The sequence below is a fragment of the Vanessa cardui genome, chromosome Z (genome assembly GCF_905220365.1).
Source record: "Vanessa cardui chromosome Z, ilVanCard2.1, whole genome shotgun sequence".
NCBI lineage: Eukaryota > Metazoa > Arthropoda > Insecta > Lepidoptera > Nymphalidae > Vanessa > Vanessa cardui.
Genome location: NC_061154.1, coordinates 12,503,919 through 12,521,909, shown reverse-complemented (window position 1 = coordinate 12,521,909; position 17,991 = coordinate 12,503,919). Strand labels below are relative to the sequence as shown.

Genomic DNA, 17,991 nt, shown 5'->3' with positions numbered 1-17,991 from the left:
TAGGGCACATTTTTCATTAACACTTATAGAACACTGTTTAAATTTGTCACTTTTATTTTTCAATTTTTTACATTTCAAGTATTTGCCTACTGTTTTTGTCACTATTTTTTCGTTGTATTTTATTTTTATTCTGCGTTTCGGAATTGCGTCTAACTCGTAAAAAACCATTTAATTGAGGTTATATTATTTTCTTACGTATAATCCAATATTATTTTCCGTAAAACTTTCCTTGCCAACCATTGCTTATTCAACAATAAGAAATAATCTCTACTCATTTTTCATTTTCTAATGAAACAATATTCTTATTTCACAAATAGCATGGGTATTTGCTTATTTGTACAATTCCTTGGCATTCTATTTAAATTTTATTAAATTCAATTTAGTTTTCAACAATTGTTATTTCGTATTTCATTGAATTATTTATTATTAATTTTGAAGCAAATTAAAATATGAATCGAAAACGTGATCATAAATAAGTAGGTACCTTGTATGTGTACAGTACAGTGTGACATGATATCAACATTTTTAAATTAAATATTTTACAACTTGTTATACAGAGTTTAAATAAATCTGAATACAATAGAAACAGTTAAAATTTTATTTAGCCGCGACCTACAATCAATTTATAATCAGAAATTGTTTAGATAATACAGCGACCACAAAACACTAAATCCGATGTCTTATATTAACAAGACATCGGATTAAGTGTTGGACAAAACTCTGTAAGTACGTCTAAAGTATTGTAATAAATAATAGATCAATTTATATGATGCAATATAACATATATCATACATTAGGTGATATGATGAATTCCAATCATTTATGAAGCGTTTAGTCCAGTCCTCCAATACACAAACGTGCTCTGTTGTTGTCTGCTTGAGATAATTTGAGTTGCCTGACGACTTCGAACATCCAAATTGACCCATTATATCGTCAGTAGTCAGTCGTCAACGCACCACGCTACGGTGAACACAGTTTACGTATTATCTCAATATAGTAAGTACATATATTTATTTAGACCGCTTAATTAATTCAGACTTATTAACAGTTTCAATTACTTCTTGTGGATAATGTTTAGTAATATTATCACAAGGCATTTGTGTCTGAGGGTGTGTTGGATTTACATTCATGAATAATTCTCTGAGCAAGTACCTACTGTTTAATTTAATACCAAATACACGTTTTCCTTCTTTATTGGACTTTTATTGAATGTCGGTCTTGTGTTTTTTTTTTCGAGTTTACCGGCATATTTAACATAGATAATCATAGTTCATTGTATGAAGTCAAACTTTAAAATGAGTTTTATATGAGACGTACATACAATTTGCAACAGTGCAAGAGCAAAGGGAAATTGCTTTTACTTTCTACAAGAAACACGAATAACTGGTTAACGATTCTCAAGATCCTCTTGCTCAGATACGCTTATCGGAAGTTTTATAACCTCTGATGTAAGAAATAAAATTTGATAACAAACTACAACTACACGTTGCAAATACTTTTATTTTTTAATGTTACTTCTAGCTGTTATTTATTAGATCATTTTTAAATTTACAGTTTGAAGCAATTATGGGTCTCGATATCAAGTCAGTTTTGATCGTTGATGGAGTCGGTGCAAATTGCGCCGAAATTCTCAATTCGCACAACATCAAAGTAACGACAAAAGCGAAAATAACAAAAGAGGAACTATTAAAGGAAATACCCGTGAGTATTTTTATTCGAGTACAGTTTACCTAAAATAAACTACAAAATAGACCACCTGGGAAGGAATCGTAACGTATGTAACGTTACGATTCCTTCCCAGATGGGATTATCATGAAGAAATTCGTAAATAATTTTATTTTGGCAAAAAAAATGAAAACAGTCACATTTCTGATACTAGCTCCCATTCATATAAACTGACTGAAATCTGACTGAAGAATACAGCAGCACACGATATTTCTATTACCAATATTTTCTTTAGAACCATGAAGCCCTGGTTGTACGTTCAGCAACACAAGTGACGAAGGAAGTGTTAGATGCGGGATCTAAGCTGAAGGTCGTGGGCCGAGCGGGCGCCGGGGTTGATAATATTGACGTTGCAGCTGCAGGCCAAAAAGGAATTGGTGTTATAAAGTAAGACTTTTACATAATATTATGAAAAATAAATTACATGAAACAAATTATTATTTTATGGTATTTTTGCTCCTGTGATTATTTCTGTGCTATTTTTATAAGAATTGTTACTTAAGCATTGCGTTGATTTTATTACACTAAATCTTTCCGCTTAGCTTAAATAAAAACACGCAAAGCGATTTTTTTTTCAATATCTTGATTGTGCATACTTATTTTTTTGATCAATAGTACATATTTACATTGAAAGATAACCTTCACATGTTGCAGTCATTGCACTCTTATCAAACGAACATGTGGCCGCTTAAATTGTTTAGAATAACATTAGTGTGACCATAAAATAATATTGCTATAAGACATGATTTTTCTGAATATATTATATACTATCCACTTTTGACATTACTAATATATTTTCCTTGTAACATTTACCTTGTATATTATATGTTAACAATGCAACTGTTTGAAATTATTTATACAATAAATGGTGTAATTATACTGATGAATGTCACCCAAAAATAAAATTACTCTGGCGTTATCTATTTATGAACATTAAACGTTTTAGTGCTCCGGGTGCGAATGCCATGAGTGCATGCGAGTTGACTTGCGGCTTAACACTGGCTTTGGCGAGACACGTAGTTCCTGCGGCTTCAGCACTCAGAGCTGGTCGTTGGGAGCGTACACAGCACACTGGCACAGAGTTAAATGGCAAAACATTGGCCATTTTAGGACTTGGCAGGGTCGGACGGGAAGTAGCAGTCCGAATGAATGCCTTCGGAATGAAGGTACATTGATCTTTATAATATCAATATAAGCTCGCCATAAATCAGGGCGATAAGGCAATAATCAAATATTAACTGAGGCACAAAGTTTCAATTTTTCATTCAAATGTATGTAAATTTTTACTGAATACTTGAATAAGTGAATATTTAAAAATGGAATATATATCGTAGTTTATTTTATGAGCTCACGAACACGAATTATTTATTTCTCTAGACCATCGGATTCGACCCATTCGTGACAGCAGAGCAATGCGCACAGTTCAACACCACAAAGATGGAGCTTGACGAAATTTGGCCCCTCGCTGATTACATCACACTACACACTCCACTAATTGACTCCACGAGAAGTAAGTCAAATTCCTTAAAATTGAGACTAATTTATTAAATACAATTTTTAAATTAACTATCAAACCTATGTTTTCAAAAGTAGCTAGGTAGGAAGGTGCTCCTGTATTTGCGTCCTCCGTAAGAAATCAAGCAATATGTTCTCAAATAGTAGTGGTAGTAGTAGGTAGTAATAAAAAATTTAAGAAGCTAGTTTATAATTAAATAAAATTACGTTTAATATATTTATATTAGCTTACAAATTATCTTATTATTATTATTGAAAATTTATTTTTAGGTACTAATGTAGGTAACGATGATAATAAGGAAACGAGTCTCTATTCAGTTATAAATGTTTGTTCATGCTTATCAATGATTAAAAAGATATCGTTGATATTAAGATAGGTACTTTATTTTTTTTTCTTATCAATTATCTAAAAAATTCCTTGTTGTTAAGTCAAAATTATCTGAAATAAATACTTATAACTCAATAAATTTTCCTAGAATAATTGATATAAATTATACGATACATATAATAATAGATTTATACTAAATAAATAAGAGATAGAACATATTAGTAGAAGAAATTATATTTTGTATATTTAAATACTGAGAAAACGAAGCAGAAATAATTTGTATTATATAAAATGTCTAGTTTGAGTTGCAAATTTGCGATTTTTCTTCTTTACGATACGATACGATTTTCGCTAAAATATTACCCGTGCTGAAGACTACTTGCTAGCTGTGCCTTATAATCGGTTGTAGGAATTTGTGTAAGCTCTAAACCTATCTATACAGGTAACAACCTCATTGTCATATTCTATCCGCAAATGGAATACCAATATTCACTCTCACTCAATAATGTTGTGTTCCGGCTTGACAATGAGTATGTTCTGATATCGTTACTCTGGTAACTGACAAGGGATATAAAACCTTAATTCTCAAGTGTGTAGCACAATGATGAAGCAAGAAATGGTAATTAGATCTCACGATGCCAATGGTTAAATGTGGTGATAACCACTCACAATCAAATCAGTCCAATATTTTAAATATAATAAATAATTTAGGGTTTAAAATTATTTTAAAAAACATTTTCTTATTGAAATGTTGTAGTTTGCGGATTGAATGTTTTTAATACGTAGAAAAAATGCATGCGGACGAAACTGCAAATAACATGTTTTATTTGGACATAAATATATGAAATATGTGTCTATTATTTTACAGACTTTATCAACGCCAGTGTCTTGAGTCGATGCAAGAAAGGCGTTAAAATTATTAATGTAGGTCGAGGTGGTCTGATCAATGAGCGTGATTTCTACGAAGCACTTAAATCTGGTCAGGTAATAATATCTCATATTTAAACATTTATTCTAATTCCAATCAAATTTATTATTTCACTGCAATATTATTCATAACCGCAAACAATATTTAAGAGACATGATTGTACCCTTTTAAAATAATTGTAAAACCATTGATATATATAAAAGCTGTTATTTATTTTTCTTTATGGATACAGCAGCTAAAAACTTTATTACTGTGAACTGTTATTGAATCTGTCTAATGTTGATTCACAATAGACTTGAATATTATATATAAACTTTTTGGTAGGACTAGCCTAGCCCGTAATCGTAGGTACCACTCCTCGCATATTGTATAGCCAAACAGCATATTGTTGTATCCCACTTTTATGGGGAGTGAGCCATGATAATTACAGGCTCCAGGGTCTTAATTCGTTTGGTCGCTATTGTACTAAAAAATAATATCACTTACCATCAACCTTTTTCCAGTCAACCTACCCAACTCCTTTTAAAAAGGAGTTGGTATAGAAATAAAAATTAAATTAAGGTCAATACCGTGACATTTAAAAAATATTTTCATGATGGACGAAATCATTTGTTATCCGTCATTAATCGTTTTTATGGATGCAAATGAAATTTGCATGTTTTGACAGGTTAGCGGTGCCGCCCTCGATGTATTCGAACAGGAACCACCCACTGATCCTTTGACTTTAGAAATAATTCAACATCCAGCTGTTATTGCTACTCCGCATCTTGGTAAATTCTTATTTATTAGAACGAATTCATTTTAATTCCAAGAACTTAAATTACGAATTTCAAAATTTGAAAAAAGAGAAATTCTGAGTATTTGATAGTAGATATGATTTATATAGTGGTGCTTGCCTGGGTTTGAACCCGCAATCATCGGTTAAGATGCACGCGTTCTAACCACTGGGCCATTAAGGAGAGAGATTGGAATATGTTCCAATCTCTCTCCTTAATGGAAGAGAAGGCCTTATCTCAGCAGTGGGAAATTTACAGGCTGTTACTTTACTTTACTTTTTTTATGATTTATTTTAAATGTATCAATAAATTATTACAGGAGCGTCTACAAAAGAGGCCCAGATTCGCGTAGGGCTTGAGATCGCCGAGCAACTAGTGAACTTGGTGAAGCCCGGAACTTACACGACACCTCTTGCTGAAGTTACACGAGTACTTCCAAAATAAACTAAATCATGTAATCCTTTACATGACATATTTATAAAAACCTATTGTAATTCTCTCTACTTGTACAATAAAATAAGTGAAAAATACATCACAGTTTGTTATTTTAATAACTTATCTGTTATTGTAATTACGTCAGCTAGTAAATTAAGGAAAATAACAGTTGCAATGTTTGTACAATAATAACCTACACCAGCAACGAATATTTAGGATATAATTTTAATAGAATATGCATGATACATTTTACCTTTTTACGGTATTTTTATATACAAATTTGTATATACGAAAAAAGAGCAATACTTTTTTCTACTTTTTTGTTCAACAACATCTGTACATATATACACCATATATACCTACAGGGGTTTTGGTAATTCGACGTATTCTAACTCTTACGCGATAATTTTAAATCTTGTATGTACCATGCAAAAGTGAACCATTTTTGAGTTATCGGGTTCTTTAGATATTTTCAAAATACGCCACATATGCAACTTCACATTTATTTAGAAAAAGGTATCAATTAAAATCTGCTTTTTTCTTCTGTTTTATTAAAAGACGATTAAACACTTGTCAATATTTAAAAAATAGTTTTCGGTTCAAACTTAAAAATGTGAGACGGAAAACGAAATTATTTCATTATTATTATGATTTTTTTCTTCAAAAATGAAACAAAAATAATTATTATGAAACTTGTTCTGCAGATTATTTTAAAAATATAACCGTGTCCTTAGCTTTCCAAAAATGTGTAAAAATTAGAAATTTATTTCAAAGTACCCGAAATAAAATTATCAAAAAGGACGCTGGTGGAAATTTCTATTCGAACATGACCGAATTCATATTAAAGGTCGCTCTTTAAAATTCCCACAAAATTAACTAAAAAAAACCCTATCACCTCATAATAGGAATACGTCGAATTACCAATAACCATTATAGCCTTATATAATACATAGAGCTTTAAAATAATAAAAATTTGGAAAATAAGAATAGAAAAATAATCCCTGGAATTATGCTTAAATGTCGACCAATGGCCGAACACTACTTACTTAAAAAATATTAAAACACAATACTAAAATACAACAATATAAAGTTTACGTCTTTATTATATTTTTACGGCAACATGACATGCCGTAAATGTATAATATCGACGAATTTGTATGTACTTAAATACATAAATATTTTGTGTCTTTGTACATTTAAACAATAAAATTCCTAAAATACAATCTTTACCTTTAAACATGAAAAATACATATTTTATCCTAAATTTAATGTTTTTAAACGGTAAATAGATACCTAGTATGTATTCCTGTATACTATTAATACATAAACTAGCAACCCGCTTCGGCTTTCCTCGGGTGCAGTTTATTAATAAAGAAAATACCCTAGAGCTCAGGATTACTAAGCTTTCTAATCTTAAAAATATAATTATTTAGAAATTTGTATGTACATTTTGCATAATAATAGTTTAGAGGCATCATGTAACACTCTCAAATGTGTACAGATAATATAACTGCAAAAAGATGCTTACGACCATTAACGGATATGAATATATATGGTATGGATGCTTAATAGGAATGCATGAGGACGGATACTCATCTGCAAGAGATCATCTGTGACTGTAATTAGATAAGCCATATAAATTGATAGCATCCTTTTGTAGCTGAAAGAATGTGAAAGTCACCTATGGCAGCTTTTCACTCACGATACGTAACGAGAGGTTTGTATGCAAAACCATATTATAGTTAAAACTTTATAAAAGAGTATCAACAATGATTATGATAAATATAATTCAGGCCTATGATTCCTTTTTTGAAAACGGAAAGTAAAAATATATCACTTAAAAAAAAATCTGGAGAACGAATCCAAATTATTAAAATAAAATTGTATATTTTTGTAATCACATATTTTTTTCATAATCTTTCGTTTTCTCCCGTAAATACAAATTTTTAGCGTGTATTAGCCGATAAATTAGATAAGTATTAGACGTTAGGGAAGTCAAAGAGAACGTTAAGAAATTAAGGTGTAATAAATGGGTAGGGCTAAGTAGACATTTTGTTGCTTAATCTCATAAATAATTATATTTTGTAAGATATTTGAAATTATATATTCATTATATTCAAGTTCGATGTAGCATCTATGTCTATGTCTATTCTATCTTAGGTTACCTACACAAATTTATTTATACTTATTATTAATATTTTAATGGTAATCCGCTGCAAATTTGATGTTTTTTTTTGTTTTGGTGTATATTTTGTAATCCCATAGGATGTACCCGACTTTCCAAAGTGTTGTTCCTTCGTCAACCTGCATCCGGACAGTGGTATCTAGATTTCACTACTGAACTATTTGAATTCTTTATTTTAACTTATTTATTAAAACATAGAAATAAAATACAAATGTTCAAATTAATATAATTTATTGAATTTTATCTCATACCTATTTTTACCTACACAAACACACAAAAAAGAAACATGCACCAAAAAGCGTAAATATCTATTATATTTTTATAATAGTTTTTATATTTCTGTCTTGACTAAGTATGACAACACCGAATACCGAGGCCCACTGTATTTCATCGCTTTCGGCTACTTCCTCTTATTAGTATTCTGCAACTTTATGCAATAGCCAAACAACCATTTGGATATTAACTTCAAACTTGAAGTACGTGCAATACAAACTCTAATACAATTCTTCATGCCCAAATCTGAGAAGGGTGAATAAAAAACTATACGTAGGTATTAGGTACATATAAGTGTAAGTCTTAAGCTGTTCAAGTAATACTAACGTCTATTTATATTACAAGACTTAAGAAACCCGTTGCGCTTAAGAAAACCTACCATCCAACCAAAGTTAGTAATAAATAATAGAACGTAATTGTGTGGGGCAAAAACATTAAATTACTTAATAACTTGTAAATGATTGCACGAAATCACGTTTAAAATCAACAACTGGTTTTCTTTAATATGTCCAAATATCGATAGGCACAGGTTAATTAAAAAAAATGATAAAAAATTAAAATTATTTATTATAATTACTTATACATAATTTACAAATAATTGATATAAATCATTTCTTCATCCATCGGAGCTGATGAGTTCAGACCAGAATATCTGATGGCAGTGATATCACTAATTTTGAGGAGGTTTGGGCGGATTAGGATGGAATATGGGGGGGATAGAGGGGATAAATGGAAGATCTAATTGCCTCCCCTTCTGAATGTCCTGCCAGTCCTTGCTGGGGGGGTGGTGTCATTCTGTTCTTCAGGCTCAACTTCCTGGATAGACTTTGATGATGCTGCAAGTTACATAAAAAAAAACTTTAAATTTTTTTTCGTTCTTATTTCAAGATTACGATTGCGATAAAAACTTATCTGATAATCGTTTAAATTAACTCCGACAGTAACAATGCGTGTTACTAATTACACCAAACACATTTATTTTTAACCAATTACGACTGGCTGTTCTAGTGGTATATATTGTTAACTTTTTTTAAATAAAGTAGGTACATATTTTAGGAACTTGTAGGTCTGAATGTACTTATTGTCAGATAAAGAAATAGTTTTTTTTCAATAATGTGGACAAACTATTCGGTTATGGTTATTTATATCGCAATTTATAATTGCTTAATAGTTTTATTTTCAACACTCGCCACGGTCAATATGCCAATTTATTTTCTTCTAGAACGGTTTTTAACCTAAATAATGCAATATTATTTCGAACAGTGATTTTATTAAACACGTGTTAGGCGCAGGGGACCATGAAGGAAATATTTACATAATAATAACCAGAATTAAGGTTAAGCAACTTTTTAAAATATAAAATCAGTTTCGACGAAGTATTCGAAAACTTTTTTTTAATTTCAACTGCGCAAGAAAAATATCAGGTTAATTATTTTATACATTAATTACTTATAAATTCATACAAAATAAATTAATTATTGTATAAACGATTATCTTCCGTATTTTGTGTTAGATATGTAAACGTAATAGCTTTTATTTTATTACTGGCAATTCAAGTTGTTACGAAAATACTATAATATATATTTTTAGAGTTTCAATAGTGAATGAAATGGTTGGTTGGTTCTTGTAAATATTACCTTAAAAGTAATTTTGAAATCACAGGTAGACAAACTTTAATTTATATAGATAAGCATAAAGTAGCATACTTAAAACAGTTGAATAGATTTTGATGTAGCGGTACTTTAGAATGTACCTTGTAGTTCTTTGAGGAAATTTATTTGTCTTGAATATTACCCCGGACATACAGATAGACAAAGTACATTTTCAATTTAATTCATGGAGTAAATTAAAACACGATTGGTTGAAATATGGCTAATAGGCTCTATGATACGTACGCCTTCCAAAACGACCTCTGCTGGGCTTGGAGGGAGCTGGTGCGGGAGCTTCATCGTTCTTTGTCTCTCTTGTCGCTGTGTTGAAGCGCTTTTTGCCTGATTAATCAATAAGTTACACAGTAAACGAAAATGAAACTTAATTGTGTACTACGATTTTTATTTTGTTTTATTTTATCATTAAATTAATTGAGATTTAATGAAGTAATTGATTTTAAGTCATCGTAAGTAAAATAATAATTAATGTTTCGTAAAATGTTTCAGTACTAAATAACTGACAATCAATGAACAATAATCATATTTGTAGTCTTACTGAAGTTAGCTTTGATAGGGGCTTCCGTTTGACCGTCGGATAGTGGCTGCGCGGCGGAAGGAGCGGAGTTACCTTGATTTTTAGCTGAAATGAGAAATAGATAAATGATTGATGTCATACGAGAATTCCGCTTCGTTATAATTTAGAGCGTATGTCTCAAGGTACATTGCAAGGCAGTCAAGTTGATTTTAATACAGGATTATGTTAAATAAAAAAATATATACATTAGAGAGAATTTGAACGACTTGCAATTAATCATTTTGTGATTATATGAAAAACACCGAGTTGTTATTGATATATTACTCTACTCTTATATTACATAATTTTATGTTACCAGATAATTATGCAAATGCGTTCGCGTGTAACTGTACCTTCCGCAACTTGGGCACGTCGTCTCTTCAAGGCTTCTAACAAGTCGGTGTTACTTCGGAAAGGACGTATGCCGTTTCCGACTAACTTTTTGCCTTCTGTGGAGGAAGGAGGTGTCTCCGTCGAGGGTTCCTGAGCTTCAGCTTCCGGGTATTCGGCTTCATCTTCATATTCTTCTTCTTCCTGAAAAAAATATATAATTTTAATTTAGTATGTGTCGTTTTATGATTCTTTTTTCATTAAATATTAATTCTAACTAGAATATCAACAACGGATTCTTACTCGTTTCTCCATAACCATCTTGGTGGATTCCTACCAAATTAAAGTTGTTAAGTCTATAGACATAAGTTTTATTTGAATATATAACATTGTATAAAACATTAATACAAGACGACGGCAACGCTACGTGGAACCGCTAGTGGAGCTATAAAATGAGGATTGCTTGTTTGCGGTAACCCGGAAAGTTTCATAAGCTGTGTAAAGTTACAATAAATTCAATACGGCTACGTCGTTTTGCCCTAAATATTAAGTTGATGAAAAACATTAGTAAATTTATTTATGAAATTATAATACCTAAAGATGTTTATTTTATTTAACATTTACCAATCTGACGTAGAGCCTATTCTAGAAATCGTTAAATACTTGATATACCTACAAAAACAATATTAAAAATAACATGAATACGTTCCTAGAAGACCTTCGAATGTTAAAAGTTATCATTGTTCGGCGCATGCCTTCATTTCGCGTTGAATACGTCACAGCCCACAAAGAGGTTGCATACATTCCAATAGCGGTCGCAATATTTCCATCGAGAACCAGTTCAATCAATACAAGTGCGTTATTAAGGCGCATGTAGAAATGCCACCGAGGAAAAGGAACCCATGTTGAGGTCGCTGCGAAGGCGACCCGTCCATCGAACACCAGTCAAACTCGCCTTGAACTAAATGATTATTGAATGACATCTTGCAAAAATATTTTGTGGATAGCCAATGCCCTTAATAATTACGCTTCGGTTGCAGTGCTCGTCCAAAATAAGTCAATGTGGTGAGGTTCGTGCTGTTGCTACTTATTTATTGTGAACATGACGTATAAAACTTAATTATAGGTTGCAACAGATTAAAAACAATGTCCTATTAATATATTAATAAAGCCTATTTATATACACTTAATGTATCTTACAGTGAACAGGAAATGATTACGTTACTTCTCAGTATTTCTATAAAAGTAATGGTAATTTACCTAGTCCTTGAGTATGGCCTATCTCCACTCCTTTTACTACACCAATGTCAAGTTATTGCATTGATATGGCGTATGTACCTACTCTTGCAAGTACGTGTTTTATTTTATAAAGCTTAAGTCTCGTCAAAATAATAATTAGTGAACAAGTTTCAAAAATAGCTCCAAAACAGTAATCGAAAAATAATGTTCAAACTTTATTTATTTTACGAAATAATAGAACTTTTGTCATACAAAAGTCAATTTTGTCATACAAATTATGTTCTATCTAGGAAACCGTTACTTTAGACGAAGAAAATATTTTTGAATGTTTTAATTTTAGATAACTTGTACTAAATTTACAATGTTTTAAAAACATTAAAAACTTTATATTCTCAGAACATTTGAACAAACAAATTTAAAAAATCACGTTTACGTAAAAAAACTGTTCTCTTTTCAAAATTTTAATATGGGCAAAGTTTTTAACCTGTGGTGCTGGCGTAGTGGTAGTGGTTTTGGCCTTGCTAACCAGACCCCTCTTCAGTAAACCACGGTTAGACGCGGATCGAGGCTCAGAATCATCCTGTGGTCGCGCCGCCGTCTGATACAGCAAGCAGGCTATGAACACAATCCTGCAAATTAAAGATTTTTATTAATACTTAACATGTTTTTCACAATTTATAAAGATGATGACAATGACCTGGTAAAGAGAACGTTCGTTAAATAAATACCTTAATTTCTTTATTGCATATAATTATTTGCCTTAATATTATTAAACATACTATTTTGACGGTCAAATATATAAAAAAAAATGTAGCGATTATTATCTAATTTAATCATATTATTTAGAAATGTGTCTTATCGTAAATTAGTTTTAATGATATCGAAAATAAAATTTAACTTTTTGCTCGTGACCCTATGTAAGAATGTAATAAATTGTTTAAGCCATCCTTAAATGGCAACGCGTTATTTAACAGACAAGCTGATGTATCAACCTGTTCAGATGTGAAATCATGTAATCAATAGAAAGTGTTACATTCAATTATAACTTTTGATCAAAAGTTTATAAAAAGGAAACGCTGTTCAATAGACGTCCTTATATCATTGAAAATAAAGTCTTTAGTGCTTCTTTGAGTTACGAAGATTCAATCAATCAGCATAGACATGCGACAGCTCTTAGGTCATTGGAAACGTATATTAACTTATAGAATGTACTGAGAAAAATAAATAGGAAGATTTTATAGGTAACGGAATATATATATTGAAGACCTATTTGTTTATTTACGAAACTATAGATGATCCATCGGTTAAAACACACGAAACGTAAACGATGATTACGGGTTCAATATTAGGGAAATGGATTTTTATGGTCTTAATTGGCACCTATTTTAAATCTTTTCGCTCTAGTCGGTCAATCGACAAAACCACATCGAAACAGTTTAATGGCACTTAAGCTCTAAACATTCTCTTCAAAAGGAGAAAAGGAATTTATTTTTTTAATTCTATTCATTCACATACGAACTGTTAACCTGGTGATTGCGAAATGACGATATTACACAGAAAGTAAAAGTGAGTATTGCACTTAGCTAGCTGAAAGACGTCGAGATCGAAATGTCATCTTCATACTCGTAATTCTATTATTCAATACTTGTATTGTAACATTTTTATACATGTACATCTATTGAATCGGCTACGTAGGCTGAATATTTAATTTAGCAATTTACCTCACCAATAAGACTTTAGGTATATTAATTGACTATAAGATAAAACTTGATCCGAGTTTTGCAATTTTGTCCTTGTATATTCAACCTTTTAATGTAGTCGCTAAACATTAAGTAGGTATAAAGGATACACAGTGCAATGTAAAATGTTGATACGTCATACATAGATGCATATAGATAAGATTGTTAATTTCTGAATTTAGCAAACGATTTCTTTAATTTATCCAAGTAAATGACAAACCAGATTCTTTTTTATTACTGTATAAGGTCAAGGATTTCGACATTTTTTTTAATAAATCAAATTTATTCTTCCTAGTGATACATTCTTTGAGTTGATTCTGTTGAGATGTGTGCTAAATATCGAAATGGTTTTAAATGTCAAATCGAACTACGAGTTTGTAATGAGAGGTTCGGTGAATGTCGCATGGAGGTGGGTTGGTATGTCGGCGCTTCGAACCCGCGCATGGGACAAGAGTGCGTAAAAGCCTCCAGCCGGTGACAACTAAAGGTCAGCTTGTTGTTTTATGATAGTTGAGTAACAGGTCTCCTCACAGGGTCGCATCTGACTGAGTTAAGCTATTTCCGCATCCGCTTCCGATTGTGTTATCGCGATCTCCCTTAACTTTCTCCTTTTTATATAAAAGACGAGTCAACGGTCAAACAAGGGAAATCATTCGATTCGTATTCTAAATTGAACACATAAGACATCCTAAAATATCTACGTGAATATATTAAAATATGTTTTATTCATCGAAGCCGAAGTTGTACCTACTTATTATAGACAATGTACTGAACTTCTTTCATGACATATGCATTGTAAATTTGGAAATCGCTTTGTTAAAGATTCAAGTCACATAGTAAAAAGTTAAACTTTCTACACGTGCGATGTCTATACACCCATATATCGTAGTATGTGCTCTAGTGATACTAATGTGTAACACCAACCCAAAATTCAAGTCAAGGTCATTCGCAAAACCAGAAATGGTAAGCATTGGAGTGACCTCGCGATCGCGGTGCAATGCGGTAGCCGACTCGCTGCACTGTCCACTGCCTAAGCATAACGTATCAGCTGCGTAACGCACATTTGGTTACAAGTAGGGTTTTCTCAATTTCTAAAATATTTTTTACGAAACTCTACATAATCGTCGTAAAGGATTTCAAAAGATTTGTTAAATTTCTCAAGCTTATTGTATTCTATGAAATCCACTGCAATATGATGTTATCGAATAAATTGAGACATTCGTGTGAAGTACCATGTACGTGAACCTTCCCACAGTGTTGCGCTTGCGCGATTTGTGGATTTCAAGCTCGCCAATTATGTCCACAAAGAAATTACAGTTTTGTTTTTGTAATTTCCATAAATCGAAATTATGTACTTGGTCAATATACGAAACAGCACACGAAATATTTAAGGATACTTTTGAATGTCAGGACTACCAAATAATGATTCTATTGTACCGTTGCTACCCAACGTTATCTTCCACGGCGTTTAGGTATATTAAGAAAATTAATAAATAATATTAAAAAAAAATTTCATAGAATGTCAAGGTATAGGTTACGAAAAAAAAACTTTCCCAAAACTAAATTTCGATCGGGTAGATTGGATGACGTTGACGATTGAGAGGATGCGGCGCCCCTTTAAAATCTGAATGTCACAATTTTCGATTTTACAGTAGAAAACGAAGGTCGTCTTCAATTTTAAAGACATTTTTTATTTAACAATTTAAGCCGTAAAATTCAATAATTTAAGAAAGTCTATTTATCTAAGGGTGTATATTTGTGTAGTTTTAATTAACACTTATCTTTGCTTTTACAACAGTTTTCACATGAAATTGTATAAAAAATTGTAAAAAAAAGATAATTTTTTACAAATCATTTAAAACTCAGATAAAGTGAATTGTGTTTATTTTAATACATAATCTTTATTAATTGAGGCCAACAACTGGGAGTAACCACATTCATGGCTGGTAGTTTGTTACATAGGATTGTTGGTGTTTATTTATTTATTTCATAAGTAAACTTTCAATATACATATTATATTTATTCACTTTAATTTTTTTTAATACAATATTTATATAAATAAAATTAATTACTTAAATTTATAACTCCTTCAAAAAAAAATTTTGTTTTCAATGAATCTTCAGGAATTTAGTATGAATGTTATTATGCTACAGAAAAAAAGTAAATTTTAAATTCAAGTTATTATTTTAAGAGTTTTCTTATATTTCTCAACACTCGAAGATAATATCTATTGCGTTAGATCTAAACAATTTTAAAGGTGTACTTTCGAACAAATCAAGCGCGTTTACATAAGCGATCTCGTGAACTCGGATACGGATACTCTCTGCATGTTACAAATGTTTATCTACTCTTTATCCGAAATGAAAGTCTTATCGTTTGTTACAAGTAACACATAAAACAAATGCTCATCTAAAATTGCTTACGTGCCGACGAGAAATGATTCTAAAATTTACAACCATCATTTCCTAATTTAATATTCAGTGAAGAATAAGAATTATATAATCAAATTAGCAACCGCGAATCTATAAAGCTACGTATGCGGTGATTTTATTAAAATGAGGACACTAGTTGAAAGGTTAAAAGCCAGTTCATGCTACATGAAAAATGCGGACTGTCTCGTCATCCATCCAATCATCTGCATAATGTTACCAAATTATACAGATGTGATGGATGATTGCGACAAGTATAAAAAGACACGATAAGATATCAAAATTCCCTTATAACATATCCATTTACTTTATATAATTTATTATCAAATCTAATTATTCATCCCGACCGCTACTTTTAATGTAAGACCCACTCATTCGGCAACCGGTTCGTAGATTTGCCTCATCAAATTAAAAAAATGTAATTTGTTCGGTACACTAGGTCGACCCATAGCATATAATGAGGTTTATAAGTCACGCATTATGAAACGAGGAATCAGAAACATTTTTCTACTATTGCATTAGCATTACGGTCGTGACTGTATTATTCAACTAACTTGATCTTACGCCGAACAGAAGAGAATGCTTACTGAAAACATATCTGATAAGCTCATTCGACCTAGAATATTCATCTGTATAAAAATACGGATGTGATAGCGATCTAGTACAAAATAGGCCTTAAAAATATCAATATATTAAAATAAAAAATAAAACCTTGTTTTTATCACAATGTGAATAAAAACAAATGTTTCTAGATTGACGATGAATTACTCTCGTAGACAAAACCCCTGAGACGACTTCATTCGTCATTAGAAAGGCTCGATACTTACATATATACAAATATTTATTTACATGTCAATTGTATTCGATTCTTAACAATACCTACTCGTTTAACACGTTATTTTGTTGCCTATAATAAGCAGACCTTCGTTTGCATACCTCTCACTAGTTTTAATGATTAAAAGTTATATTGTACATTTTATCGCTAAGCTGTAGGGACCGTTTGACTTTCAAAACCTACCTGATCATTATATATATAGTTTAGTATTTTTAATGTACATATAGTGTAATTTTTTATCAAGAATTTTACTCTCCAATTCGTTAAAAACAATTAATTACAACAATTTGACATCGCAAGTGCAATCGCAAAGCGGGCAATACAGATATACTGTATATGAAAATAATATCAATAATAATAGGATTTTATAAAAAAATAAATACGTTGTAAATGTACTCACAGGGGTAGTATCCTCATGTTTATTTTGTCGGGCACGGATGTCGCAAGAAGCACTCGAGTCGATCCTTTCTCTGTAGAGCGATTGTGAGCAGGTCCACAACGATCGGAGGCCACGCTTGATCTGCCGTTCCAACACCGACACCTCCGGCGTTTGGAGTTGGTGCAGCCGCCCGCCGCCCCAACACCACTAGCCTAATTTATATTCGGAGTAGCACACGTGCTGTGACGCATGCCGAGCATTGCCCACATACCACTAGCAAAGTAACTACTACTTGTTTCGTACGAAGCAAATCCTGTTGTTACCGTTTCAGGTCAAATAGTTACGATCATCACTTTGAAAAACACTTACACAGAAATTTGGAAAATAATGTCTAGGTACTAATAGTATAATACTTGTTTTACATATATTTCAATTTAACTAAGTTTTTACTTGTAGTTTTTAATAATAGGTGATTTTTTTTTCTTTTTTAAAATGACAATGGAAATAAATATAATCAAACAAAGTTATTTTTTTTCGACATGTAATTAAATAAAAGTCATTTTCTTCTCCCTCACTCCTTATTATGTAATATTCTCATAATATAATGTCTTAAAATAAATTTAAGCAATTTTAACCTCTGATAAACTTGAAA

General features: G+C 31.3%; 2 protein-coding genes across 2 annotated transcripts; one reads left to right on the top strand and one right to left on the bottom strand.

Annotated features, from left to right (window-relative positions):
- The first annotated feature begins 831 nt into the window (after positions 1-831).
- On the top strand, positions 832-5,815 carry LOC124543245 (D-3-phosphoglycerate dehydrogenase). Its single transcript, XM_047121387.1, has 8 exons — positions 832-996; positions 1,555-1,701; positions 1,961-2,112; positions 2,672-2,891; positions 3,103-3,235; positions 4,437-4,552; positions 5,164-5,266; positions 5,592-5,815. The coding sequence occupies exons 2-8, from the start codon at positions 1,567-1,569 to the stop codon at positions 5,714-5,716; spliced, it is 984 nt and encodes a 327-aa protein (XP_046977343.1). The 5' UTR covers positions 832-996; positions 1,555-1,566; the 3' UTR covers positions 5,717-5,815.
- Positions 5,816-8,712: 2,897 nt separating this feature from the next.
- LOC124543335 lies at positions 8,713-17,554 on the bottom strand. The gene is made up of 6 exons (XM_047121535.1): positions 17,361-17,554; positions 12,442-12,586; positions 10,742-10,922; positions 10,371-10,454; positions 10,061-10,156; positions 8,713-9,001 (listed from the first exon to the last, which is right to left on the bottom strand). The coding sequence occupies exons 1-6, from the start codon at positions 17,375-17,377 to the stop codon at positions 8,904-8,906; spliced, it is 621 nt and encodes a 206-aa protein (XP_046977491.1). The 5' UTR covers positions 17,378-17,554; the 3' UTR covers positions 8,713-8,903.
- Between the last annotated feature and the right edge of the window lie 437 nt (positions 17,555-17,991).

Coding starts and splice junctions, on each gene's coding strand:
- LOC124543335 (XM_047121535.1), bottom strand. Junction 10,923..12,441: donor CCACTACGCCAGCACCACAG/GTTAAAAACTTT, acceptor TATTTTTTTCAG/GAAGAAGAAGAATATGAAGA. Junction 10,157..10,370: donor CCCTATCAAAGCTAACTTCA/GTAAGACTACAA, acceptor TTGATTAATCAG/GCAAAAAGCGCTTCAACACA.
- LOC124543245 (XM_047121387.1), top strand. CDS start 1,567: ATGGGTCTCGATATCAAGTCAGTTTTGATCGTTGATGGAGTCGGTGCA. Junction 2,892..3,102: donor TGAATGCCTTCGGAATGAAG/GTACATTGATCT, acceptor TTATTTCTCTAG/ACCATCGGATTCGACCCATT. Junction 4,553..5,163: donor AAGCACTTAAATCTGGTCAG/GTAATAATATCT, acceptor ATGTTTTGACAG/GTTAGCGGTGCCGCCCTCGA.